At 47.0% G+C, this 13,186-nt stretch overlaps 1 protein-coding gene across 2 annotated transcripts in view; it reads right to left on the minus strand.

The window, feature by feature from the left end:
- Positions 1 to 4,565: 4,565 nt before the first annotated feature.
- DPYSL3 (dihydropyrimidinase like 3) overlaps positions 4,566 to 13,186 on the minus strand; it is a 113,568-nt gene continuing 104,947 nt past the window's right edge. For both annotated transcript variants that reach the window (XM_007194190.2, XM_057540258.1), the window contains exons 12-14: positions 12,810 to 12,989; positions 9,229 to 9,391; positions 4,566 to 7,822 (exon numbers count right to left, since the gene is read on the minus strand). In XM_007194190.2, the coding sequence (XP_007194252.1) occupies positions 7,734 to 7,822; positions 9,229 to 9,391; positions 12,810 to 12,989 (432 nt within the window). In that variant the 3' untranslated portion in view covers positions 4,566 to 7,733. The remainder of the gene's footprint in view (positions 7,823 to 9,228; positions 9,392 to 12,809; positions 12,990 to 13,186) is intronic.

Consider the following 13,186-nt stretch of genomic DNA (forward strand, 5'->3'; position numbering starts at 1 on the left):
AAAGCCAGCTCTTGTGTTCTGTTTGTTTGATTCCTTTTCTCTACATTTCCCCCACATTATTTGTCTGTGCTATTTTTTCTCCAAACACTATAAACTCTGGCTCAATTTCCTAAGGAGGGGGAATGGGTTGACAAGAGCTGTAAGGAGGTGACCAGATTCTGCTCCTGGTTGGTAACCAGGAGTGTCAGGGGCCACTTGCATGTTTACCAATTTCTTTCATTTGTTTCAATTCAAGTCTTGATGTGCTGTCGACTCATCTCTCCAGTTACCTGATTCTTTCTCTCGCTCTGACCTTATATATATCATCCCAAAGGAGAGACTTTGGGAAACACTTACCCAAGTGCAATGGGATTGGTAGGGTCTCCATTGGGATGGGAGTTAATCATTTGTGCCATTTCACGTCTATACAGTTTATAATGGGATAGGAACCCAATACAACCTCTGTAGGTTGAATCCCTAGTTTTTACTTCCAATGACCTGATGCCATGCCTACAGCACCCTTACGGGCTGTCAAGAACCATGGATGCACTGACTAGAGAGGTAAGATGGATTTCCAGTCCTAATCAGGTTACAGACCCACCATGTAATATTTCAAATTAGAAAAGAAAAAGCATTGCATCTATCAGTACAGAATGGCTGATTTTAAGCACCTCCCACCACTGGACATTTTGAGTGTTAGCACAAAAATGTGTTCCAAAAAATAAAAGAATTCTTTAATCCTTACCATGATTGCTAGCTGTTGAAATCAGATCCTTGGGTTTTATTCCATAACTTGGGCTAAAATTTACTACCCTACAGGGTGGAACATACCTCATCTAGGTTTGTGACAACGAAGGCTCAGGGCTAAGCATTTTAGAAAACAGGGTGACTCTTAATTCCTTTTGTCCGGCGTTTCTGGCATCTTTTCCTCCTCACAGCTTCCTCCCTTACCTGTGTGGAACATCTGAAAAGTGAGCAGCAGCATCTGAAGACCAGCAGCATCCTGGTTCTAACCCTCTGGCACTGTAGCAGGGTCACCCACCCCAGTGCATCCACGGGGACCGCTAGTGGATGGGTGGGGTGGCCCTGTGACCCTGACCATGACCCGGACTCCATGGAAGGAAAGGCTTTGCTAATGGCTCACACCCCCAAAGGCAGCACTGGTTTTGGCTGAGGGCATTGCTAGGGCAGGAATGAATGTCAAGCCACACAGAGCATTGCTCCATTAATTAGGGTAACTTAATTTATTAGGGTTAGGCTTCTTCAGATAGTAAAGTTTTAACCAGAAAAAAGTAAACTTCATATCGTAATAGCTTTTCTAGACTGGATGGATGAATAAATAACTAGGGAGAAAGAGTGGGTCATATAGCTAGCAGGGGCCAGTGTTGCTGCTTTTGGCTGACACAGTAATGCTAAGGCTTTAATTCTTCAAGGGCTGAATGAAAAGGCATGAAAAGCAGCGAACTGTTTCAGTACCCAGTTGTCCCTGCATTCTGTCGACACAAATTCCTGTTTCCTAGAAACTGTGCCTGTGATTACCGTTTCTTACAATCTCAGTGTGTCTGATATTTAACATTGATGTTAAAAATCCAAACACAGTTAACAAACTGTGCTGTTGTGAACAGGTAGCCCTTGGATGGGAAATCTGTGCTTCTGTTGAGCTGTAGCATATGTACTGTCAGTGTGCCTGTGTGTATTAAAATGTCTTCTGTACACCATAAGCCACTGTTCCTTCTTTGTCAGCCGTGTGTGTGTGTGTGTGTGTGTTTGTGTGTGTGTGTAATCGTTTCCCCTAGGGGTAGGGTCAAAGTTACCTCTTCTTATTTCCATTTCCTGCTGTGAGGAATGTCCTTTACCAGAGACAAGCTGGTGTTAGAGATGATGTTCTAGAACTATGGAATCTTAGAGATGATGTTCTAGAACTATGGAATGTTAGAGATGGTGTTCTAGAACTATGGAGTGTTAGAGATGGTGTTCTAGAACTATGAAATGTTAGAGATGATGTTCTAGAACTATGGAATATTAGAGATGATGTTCTAGAACTATGGAATGTTAGAGATGGTGTTCTAGAACTATGGAATCTTAGAGATGATGTTCTAGAACTATGGAATGTTAGAGATGGTGTTCTAGAACTATGGAATGTTAGAGATGATGTTCTAGAACTATGTAATGTTAGAGATGATGTTCTAGAACTATGAAATGCAGCACAATCTAGCTGCTCCACATGTGTAGAAACTGAAAACCTGACTCCTCCAGTATTCACACCTAAGGAAGCACAGCCCAGAATTCTGGATTTTGCCTTTCACTATGACCTTAAGGCCATGGAGAGTCCCTGCACGTCTTTTTTTCAGCACTCTGCCTTCTTACCCCTCCACATCTTTGTCCTGTTCCGCATACCCAAGCAGGAGGCAGATGGTCCAAGGCCCATATCCCCGGACAGGAAGGTTAACAGACAGCTCTGAACTCTTGCAGCCAGAAGCAACTTCTGCCTCAGGGGAGGATCAAGGGGCCTTCCAGTCACATCGCAGACCCACGACAGCTTAGCAGCCCCAGGCTAGCTGGTTCCTGGGATAGGTTCTCGTAAGTCTTGTGGGCTCTGAAGTCCTGCATGCAGAGTACTCTGTTGTCCAGGTCATGGGAAGTGTCCTATCTTGTTCTCAGCATCCACCGATCACAGGGCAGGAGCTAGACCTTCCATTCTGAGCAATGCCAGCCTTAAGGATGCAACCTCATTCCTGCAGGCTGCTTTGGCCCTTTCATCCCATTTCCTGCTCATGGTTGATGTTCTCCTTGTGATAGCTTGATGGTAGCGGAGTTGATTCCAGAAAGTTCTTCAAAACCAGAGGGACCTTGTTATTCCTATTCAGTGTTCTCATTCCCCACCTGCTGGATGTGATTCGGCCCTGAATACCTCCAGTCCGCAGAGGTGTGAAAGTCAATGTGTGAATTGCACTAACTTAAAAAACAAAAACAAAAAAAAACTGCTTCATCCCTTTTAGAGCCCTGCAGGCTGAGATCATTTTAAGCACTGACCCTGCCCTTTACACCCAAGCTTATCCTAAGCAGAGCTCAGCTGCTGCCATGGTCATGAGCAGGGAGAGGTGTTTCACCAGTCCTGAGTTCAAGCCACAAAATGCGACTATGGGCAAAAGCTTCTTAATCATCAAACCTTGAACGTCAAAGTGAAATAATTCCTTATACGCTCAGAGTAGCTTCTGACGTGGTTTCTGAGCTACTGTGTTAAAAGCTATTATCACTCTGAGCTCCTGTATGGACGGCCTTGTTCTGCCAAACCAAGGGGGGTTCATCACACAGAAAAGCAATTCACCAGGAACTACCATCCCCTGATCCTCTTCCGCACCTGCCCCAGCCAACACACAGATACTGTGCTGAGAATACATTCGTGCCCTGCAGGCTTGAGAATGCTGCCGTGGCCACCTGCCGTGTTTATCTGCCTAGCTTCCAAGGCTTCCTCTTCTGGGATCACATATTGATTTTCTTCGAGTTACGGAGAGTCCACGTGGTTCAGGTGGCTCAGGGGCCGGGTGTGTTACCAGGTGTGGCCAATCAGTCCCAGTCTCCAGGCCACAGTGCCGAGGTCAATGGTGAGCACGTGACCAAGCCGGACCAATCAGTATCAGCCTCCTTGGCTGGCACTACGGAGAGAACCTCTCTCCACCTGAAATCTCTTAAGCAGGTAAAAAATGCAAACTTGGAGGCGCTGATGGTCAGTTTTGCTCCCACATGGAAAGAGCTTTCCTAAGAATGAAGCACTTACTAAAGGCAAGCAGGGCTAAGAGATGGAGAGAAACAATATTCTCGATCCAGCTATGCTTCAATCTACCCAAATCTATCCCTTAAGTTTTCAGTTACACCAGACTTTAAAAAACCCTTTCCAAAAATTTTTCTTTGCCTATACACGTCTAACATTTGCAATGAAAAATGCCCTGCATAAATTCTAATTGGATCCAGGAGTGTTTCCCCAAAAGGGTTTAGTATAACAGGTTTCGCAGAGCGTAAAAGATGATATAGAAGGTGGACAAATTTTCAAAGACATAAAATTTCTCAGAGACTTTAACTTGATGATATGTACTTTAAATCTCTCAGATTATTATAGTAAACAATCCTTTCCCCACACTCATTAGACACCTTGGGAACAGTCTGCTAAAGAATATACTTTGAAACATGCTTTGTTTGAATTTTCTCCAAGTCCAAGCTTTTAGAAAGAAGCAGAAAATGCTTTAAGGGGATGACCTAAACAAACAAGCAAAAAACCCAAAACAAACAAAACTTTTCAGGATCTGTTCTGTACTCAACTAGATTTATCCCAAATGGCCTTGTACATTAATGCTAAATTTGATGAACATTAAAAAAAATTAGTTATTCCCCAAAGTTTTAATAATGGTCATCTAACTCTGTGGCCAAAACAAAACCTCAAGCTCAACTGAAAAGAGAGAAACTCCCAAATTTTCTCAGGGTTTACATCAGATGTGCTCTCTTACTAACCCTGTCAGTTCTATGATGCAGTTGTCACACTTTAGGTCGACCGGCATGACACACACAGAAGAAGGCTACACAACGACAGCTGCGATTTTATAGTTATTTTAATAACCAGGTTTACATTAACAGTCACTTGATGAACTTTTTTTTCTTAATCTCAGCTAAACTCAAAACACAGTTTTCTTCACGGTTCAAAGCAAACAGCTCTTTGCGTTCCAGAGCTGCCTCACAGCTACCACAGATCACAGGGAGATTTACTGTCTGTCCATAGTCACCAGACACAACTGAACACACCCACACACCATTTCCAAAGAGGGAACTTACAAGGGATGCTGGCTGCTCAGGACAGCCCATGTGTACACTGGGACTCGAGCTGGAGTTTTCCAGGGGAGAAGGCCTGGGAAGCTGTGGCAGGAAGCTGCTGGGAAGATTTCTCAGGGGGAGCCCAAGTGCAGGCTTGGGATTGAGGCCTGTGGAGCAGAGCATGACTCTGCGTGGAGTCATGAAGAATAAGGCCATAGGATGACTGGACTTTGAAGAAACCCGTTCTCGGGATAACTACAACACCGCCATCTTTAGAAAACTTAGAGGAAATATCTCTAGTGGGGCAGCTGATTTAACAGTTCTACTAAAACCTTCTCAACTACCCAAGATGGTGGCCGGCCCAGCGAGAAGCCCAGGTGACTGCCATCCCCCCCTTGGAGAGGGGCCAGGCCAAGAGATGAGACAGCAAAGGAAAGCTTGGGGGAGACGGAAGACCCAGCATGGCCTCCCACACGCGGATGAGATGCCAGGGAATTCTGAGAGGGCTGTGACTCACCTCCAGGTTCTCTTCCTAAACCCTTAGGACAGGGCTCTTTAACGGGTCTCATAGAACAGGGCACATTTGAATATAAATTTTAACTTAAGTAACAAGGCATCAGAAATCAAAGTCAAGAATATGGTGGGAGTTTTCTTGGAATCCTCAGAACTTTCTATGCTTGGAAAGTTACTAATAGTACATGAAGACAGGGAGACTTCCTCAGATACTGTTGTTGCCCATCGTGAAGGCATATATAGGGGTTGTTCCTACAGCATAGGAAACTTGTGTAGAATATAAAGTTCTGGTTGAATGTTTCATTCAGAAGTCCCAAGTGCAACCAACTTGGCCATGAAAGATTTATTTTTCAAAGCACAGAGAGGTCATGGGGAGGATGAGTTGGACTCAGGCCGGGTAAGAGCAGCAGAGGGCACACAAGTGGATGCTCGGACTAGAGTCATATACGTGTCTTTTCCTCCATCTGGTGGTTATAGCTGGTACTGCAACGTATCCTAAAGCCCAGCCCAGCCAATGAGGCGTATATACAGATGCTTCAGATCTGACTTGCTCCTCTGCTTGCAAAACTGTCATTGTGAGTTCTGCTGTACCACAGGCCCCCAAATCTTTGAGTTATAAATCAAGAGCTACATCCTCCCCTTCGCTTAAGTTTCCCTTAAAATAAAGGCACCATGAAAAAAGCCTTAAAAACAGCAAGACTCCTTTTATGAAGGGAAATCATCTTTTTCATGATGAGAACAGAAAGTAGCTTGCTAGGGAAATCCTCTTCCTTGGCTATTTCCAAATTCCTTTTTAGCCAAGTGTCCCCTTTTCTCTGGTCTTATTAAAAACCTGCAGAGATAATGGCTTCTCCTAAGCACCTGAAAGGTGCTCGAGGTCTGCTCTTTTCTTGAAAGTACTTAGTACACAGACCTGCGGGATCTACCAGCTGGATCCCCTGAGCATCGAAGTCTGATCCCAGGTTGAATCTATTTTTCCTGCATATGGGCCTCTTGGTTCTACAGATTCTCATTGGGCTCACAGAACTTGCTCCAAAGCTGAATTTGCAGAAGTGGCATGATAGGGAATTGGACATTCATGTCTGACAAACAAGGTGGATGCCAATGCTTTCTGCTAATTTCCTTTACGTGTCATGTCACTTCCACTCACTGGGAGATTCTGGTGGTAAAACAAAAAGTTCCCCTAAAGGATATGCTAACGGAAGGGGAAAGCGATGGTTCAGACTCGACAAAGAGAACCACGGCCATAGAACGTGCTCCTTCTGTTCCAGACTGGCTTTCCCACATCCCTGCTGGCCTCCCATAGGAGCTGAGATTCCCTATTAGTAATAAAAGCTAGGGAACATGTAAGCAAACAGATTTTCAACAATAACGACAAAAAAATCATATTCAATCATGGATGTGCCTGGATCTTAGGAGATCAAGAGAATCACTCACCCCTGGCAAGAGAAGCCCATCTCAGCTCCAGTCCTAACTCGAGAAGCCCCCTGCTTGCCTCGGTTTGCAAAGAGCGGGGAGAGGTGAGCTCCAACGCGTGTTTAGAGAGAGGCGCTATTTAAGCGTGGCTGCCCTCCCCCCAGGGCCTGTGCCGCGCTCCCAGCTGCTGCCTTTTAAGAGCACCAAAGAGGCAGGGAGGGCAAGAGGAAGAGAGAGGTCCTTTCCTCTCTCCCCTCTTCCTTCCCAACCCAGGAAAGAGAAGAATTTGAAAGCAACAGTGAGAAAGAGGCCCGACCAAACACTGGCACAACCAAGCAGGTGGAAGCAATGGTTGGGTTTTGGTGTTTTGGTGTTTTAATAAAATGTTCCAAGGGATAAAATCTACTAGGAGGGGATGTGGCAAAGTCCGGAACCCGAAGACTGCCTGCCTTCTCCGCAGACCCCAGGGGACCGTGATGGCGTGACAGCTGCCCCGAGGGGCCATCTTCCGTGGAAATCAATGTACTTCATCAACACAATACACAAGACCCCTTATGCTCACCCACCCGCCTCCCCCGTACACACCCAACCCCAGTCCCTCTGAGCCCTCTGCCTTACTCTGGGCTCCCACCACCCACTCAACCCAAATAACCGGCGACCCTTTCGTTCATTTTCCTGACGTCCCAGCTTTGTATGTCCCCTTGTCGTAAGATGCAGCACTACACACGCGCTCAACACTATATAGCGGATGCTTGTACCTTAGTGGCCTGTCTGATTGCATGCATGTAAATGGGGGGTAGGGGCGTCCAACAAATCAAGGCTATGCATAAACAGAAAACAAAGCAATATTCGTAAAGCTAGGCAAGCGAGCGTTAACATTGGAGAAACATAAGGCTTGAGGCTTATTGATTCTTTAGATCGAAACTGTTTGGATTCACTTTCCTTCTTAAATATCGGTGTACCATTTTGGCTTCAAAAGAATCGCTTCTTGCTTCTGCCCCTCTCTTTAGGGGAGGGGTCGCTTAACTCAGGGAGGTGATGTTAGAACGGCCTCCAGGGGGCGCCACGATGCGCTTGCTGGCCGAGCGGACCCCCTCATCCACTTGGGTGCCTGCAGGTGGCAATAAGTTCCCAGGGATTAAAAAGGGAGAGAGACAGGGGGGTGTGGACAAGAGAGAAAACGGATTAATTTGAAGAGTGTAAGATATTAAATGCCTTCCTCATCTCCCAAGAAACTTCCATTCCAGTCTGTCACAGCTATTCCAGGCTTTTCATACCCACCATCCTGAAAACAAGCCTTTGCCAGGAAAAGCCAGGGTCTTACTGGATTTCGTCGGACCCTCGGCATCATAACAATGATAATAAAAAGAACAACGGGAATGACATGAAAAATAGCTGCTCACATTCATTGTGACAAGCAACATTTGAAATACTCGTCAGATCATTTCATTCAGTCCTCACCACTATCCTTGAGGCAGGTACTGTTATTACCTCATTTTACAGAGGAGGTGACTGATGCTGTGGGAGGTTAGGCAACTTGCCCAGTGTCTCACAACTTGCAGTGGTGATAGTCTGGCCTGGGGCCGCAGCTAAAAGGAAACACTGATATGATATGCACTCATGTCCTTTCAGAAAGGAGCCAAAAAAACTTTACCGGTGACGGTGGCCAGGGAGCAATGAAAAATGGCAAAAACACTGAAAAATTTCTGGCAACTAGCATATGTGATTTCTGACAACATCACCTTAACTTTTAGCACTTTTCCTTTGTCTTCCTCCCCTATGGCCCCGTTATATCTTTTCCTCCCTATCTTCCTGTTTCTCCCACTTCTTCCTCCTCTCCCTTCCCCACACACTGTCCCTTTACATGTCTCTCCTTTATTGTCATCTCATTTCCCTCACTTTAAAATTTTCAACATAGTGATGCAAGTCTACACTTATTTTTCCCCATTTTAAGACTACTGGTTATTGAGCCATTGAATGTTTTCTATGAATATCATAGTTCTTAAAGATTCATGATACAGCTAAGCCATGGTAAATGTTCAGTTAATTGCTAGCATTATTATCATGACAAGGAAGGGGAGAATAGAATTAAAATCCTAGATTAGAAGAAGCTACTGCAATTTGAGCGTAAAAATAATCTGAGCTATCTAGTAACCTGGGCAAACAAAGGAAACAAAGCATACTGCAGGGCTCTCTGTCTAACGCAGAAAATCACGCTCAATTCATAAGGAAACCATCCCGGCCCCGCCCCACCCCCGGCCCCGCCAGGTGTGATCTCTAAGCAGACTTGGCCATCACTTAAACCTGATCTTTAACCTGGCTGGGCCTTGGCTTCCTTTCCTACCAGGACTTCTCTTTGGTTCAGCAAACCTCCCAGCCTGCGGCCCAGTGACCGTCTCCCTAGAAGGCAATCTGGGTTAGTTCCCGGCATCACCGCTAACCTCGCAGCGCTAAGCTTCCCCTCCCCCTTCCGTCCTCCCCGTTTCACTACCTTCACCATCAGCTTCTCCGACTCACCTGACAGGCTAAATCCGGACTGATGGAGGTTCCTCACAGGCGGGTTGGGCCGCGTGGGAGAGCCCCGGGTGGAGCCGGCGGGGGTGCCCCCCTTGGGCGTGGTGGTCAGGTCGAACACCGGCCCGTCATACATGCCCCTGGGCACTGCGTGCAGGTCCGCCATCTGCAGCAGAGAAAGCGGGCACCAAAGTTTATTCCCTCAACAGTTAAGGGTGTGTTCTAGGCAGCACAGAGGAGGCAGTGAATTAAGTGCGTGTACTGAGAGCCAGAAAGTAATAATCATGCTATTTTTACTAGGGATGCAATGCACATGATAAAGATATTTAACCCTGCTGTACGCTATAAATCAAATCCTAAGAGTTTTCATCACAAGGAAAAAAATCTTTTTTCTATTTCTTTAATTTTGTATCTATATGAGATGATCGTGTCCACTAAACTTATTATGGTCATCATTCCATGGTGTGTGCAAGTCAAACCATTATGCTGTACACCTCAAACTTATGTGTGTGCTGCACAAGTCAATTATATCTCGATAAAACTGGAAAAAAATTAAAAGGTTATTTTAAGGAAAGGAGAAGCAGTATAAAATAAATAATGTGGGGTGTTGTGATAGAGTGACCATGGAGGTGGCGGGTGAAGGCCTCTCTAAATAGATGAGCTTCTATCTTAAGGACCAAAGGAGCTTGTTGGTGGGGCCAGGGTGGAGGGAGGGAGAGAGGGAGGAGGCTGGGGGAGGCATGGATGGCAGTGTTCTCAGCAGAGGAAACTGACAGTGGGAATGTCATCAAACAGAAGAACCACCCATGCGGCCGGAGCAGAGCGGGTGGGAAGGGTAGCAGTTTGAGATAAGGTCATAAGTGCTGGCAAGGACCGCATGGGAGCTCCATCCTCACGCTCCTCAGCACAGATCAAAAGCGGCGGCCCTGAAATGACTGTCCTCATTCAGTGGGTCTGACCCCCCCGCCTCTGGCTGTGGTCCCACGGCACTTGCCCTGGGACCGTGGAACCCACCAACAACATCAGCAGAGGCCAGGCGTGGTGGAACCAGAGCTCACGGTCCCATGAAACAGGGCGCCTCCCCCAAAGGTGCTCACAGTCTATTATGCAAACACTGCAAGACCACCCAAGGCAGCAGAATGGCCGGCGCACAACCTCTGCCTATTTCTTATCGTTGCCCAGAGGTGAGGCAATGAGGACACGCCGACAGCTGACATCACAGGACAGCTCGTTGTAAGACTCCAAGGAAGCCGGCCACAGAGTCTTCCCTCTCCTCTGTCAGTGACTCAGGTGCAGGCGCACAGGCAAAGCTCACCAAATTTGCAGATGTTAATGATTCAGGTGAGATGATGACTATATCTGTACTCCCCCCAAACCTGGACCAATAACTGTATTTCATTAACATCTCTTGGGGTTCAGAGGCTAAGTCACATTCATGGAAATACAAAGCTCATACCTAGGATGTTTGAGTTTCATTCTCTTCTCTATTAGGCCAAAACTGGAGTGTGGAATTTTACTCCATACTAGCTACCTTTAAAATATCACTCATAAAGAGAGCAGAAGGGTGAAGGGCTTTAGAGCACTGTCATGAATGAATAGCGGAAGGCCGCAGGGATATTTAGACCGAAGGACAGATGACTTTGGGAACGCTCAGATGGGTTTAACTCATTCTATGCAGGTGCCTGGAGCAGAACTGAGCTTGGTCGGCTGCAGGGAGGTAGACTTGAGCCCAGAAGAACGAAGTTCGTTCTCCTATGGAGGCCATGGATATAGCTGCTGCCACCCATTGGGCTCTGGAGGATATGGATTCTCTCTGGCTTCTACTCAACAACTGCCTCGGTAACCCTACCTCCGAAACTACATGGAACTCCCCAAATATCAGCTCAGTAATTGGACAACCAAGATCATGCTGGGGCTATTTGCACAAAAAAGGTTTCTCAGAATTCTGAATAATTTATTTCAATTTATGTTTATGTCTCCATCATAATTCTAGAATCCTCTGTTTTTGATTTTATAACTGATTGGATTATCTGTTCCCCTTCCAATAAAACATTAAATTTGAAAACAAAAACAGACAAAAAAAAGAAGTTGGTCCTCACAGGCAGGGGTGGGCAGCTGCCTCATGAGATGGGAAGGCCCCCTGTGTTGCAAACATCCACCCAGAGGCTCGACGACCACTTACTGGGGTCTGGGAGTCGGGCGGGGCACTTACATATTTCTGTGATTCTGTGATTCTCTAAGAGGTACTGCAGTGGGCACCCATTTCCTGTCCCCAAGCCCCCGCCCCAATGCCACCACGACTGAAGGCTCATTCTCCCTGCTGGTGCGGGTGTTGGCAATAGGAAGGGGTCACTGGCGTCCCACCCAAGAACTGCCCTCAGATGAAGAGAACCGCTAGGCCGAAAGCCCCACCCTCTGCTCCGGGGAAGCCCACATCCCATACTGGTTTGTAGGTTGGGGTGGGGGGGGGCGGTGCGGAGGGAGTGAATATAAGGCCCAGACCCCTTTCAAGGACCAGCCCAGCTGAGGTCCAGCTGAGGCCTTGGTTACAGCTGCATCCCAGCCTGACTTCTCCCTCTGCGCTGTTCTGCTTCCTTCATTTTGCACAAGGGGTGACCCTGAAAGCAACACCCAGGAAACCTCCTGCGTGAAAATCTCCCCTTCGGAGCCTGTTTCCCAGGCAACGTACTCTGCAGGGAAGTTGGAAACCCCTGGGGTGGGTCCAGGCACAGAGGTCGCATGGTTCTGTTTCCTCTGGCCTGGCCCCCAGTGACTTACAAAGGGAGCCCCCTTCCTCCTCCTCTCCCCACCATCTTCCCCATCCCATGTGCACAGATGACTTTATCCTGTCTAACAGACGAGGTCAGTACCACGGCTCAAATCCCACAATGCCAGAGCTGGTCAAACCCTGTTGTGAGGAGCCCTAAGGTTTCCCTACAGGAAGGCGACCTGGAGATGAGTGTGGGGATAGGAGAGGGAGCTGAAAAGACAGAGTTCTGGGCCTCACCCCTCCATCAGCTAGAGCTACTCTGTCTGTAACATGTAGGGAGTTAGGTAGACATGTACATAAACATGTACCCATATGGCTGTGTATGCATCTACCTATTTATCTGTGGAATCAGGGACATAAATACGATTTTATATGAACCACAGAACTGGCTAAAAGAGTTATAAACATTTGCCCCAATGGAGCAGCACCAGACAGATGTGGGATGGAACAAGGAGGGGTGGGTGTGGTCTGCTGGTTCTCTTTGCAAGCCTTGAAGAGTAAGTTATTAACAAAAAATAGATACAGACTTGATTTTGAATTATTAAAAGGTTTAATTACTTTAAGGAAATGCACTCTAAAAATGGGGGGAAATCGTTTGCAAAAAAGCTTTCTTTAGCCAAGAAAGTTTTTGAAACCCCCTTTTATAGTCCATTAAATCTGTGCAATGGTCCTTCGGGAAGAGATCGTGGCTGTGAATTTCTTTGGGAGGATCTAGACCACACAGACCCCTCCCCATCTCATGGTTCCTTTCCCTGTGCTGAAGGGGACACAGAGCCCATCCCCTCCCCACCTCTGGGCTTTGCCTGCTTCTCACCTTCCTCCGGGCTTTAATGCGCTTGTAGACATAGTCCGAGAAGGGGCTGCAGGGAATGAAGCGGCCAGCCCCCTGGGTCACGTGCAGGTTGCCATCTTCCAGCATGATCTTGCCCTGGCAGATGACCACCAGAGGAGCCCCACGCAGCTCCATCCCTTCAAAGATGTTGTACTCTGCAGCCTAGAGACAGGGGCGAGGGACAAAGCCTTGGTTATGGGTGCAGTAAGGACAGAACGAGGAACGCAGTTCTCCTGTGCTTGGGATCCTGCCTTCAGCATCACTAGGAACTGATTCACCAGGTAAGCCAGGAACAGCTTACAAAGCATCGGCAAGCCTTTAGTGGGTGGAGGCCTCGGGAGACAGATGCTTGCTAAGAG

This window comes from Balaenoptera acutorostrata, chromosome 2, assembly GCF_949987535.1.
Source record: "Balaenoptera acutorostrata chromosome 2, mBalAcu1.1, whole genome shotgun sequence".
Taxonomy (NCBI): domain Eukaryota; kingdom Metazoa; phylum Chordata; class Mammalia; order Artiodactyla; family Balaenopteridae; genus Balaenoptera; species Balaenoptera acutorostrata.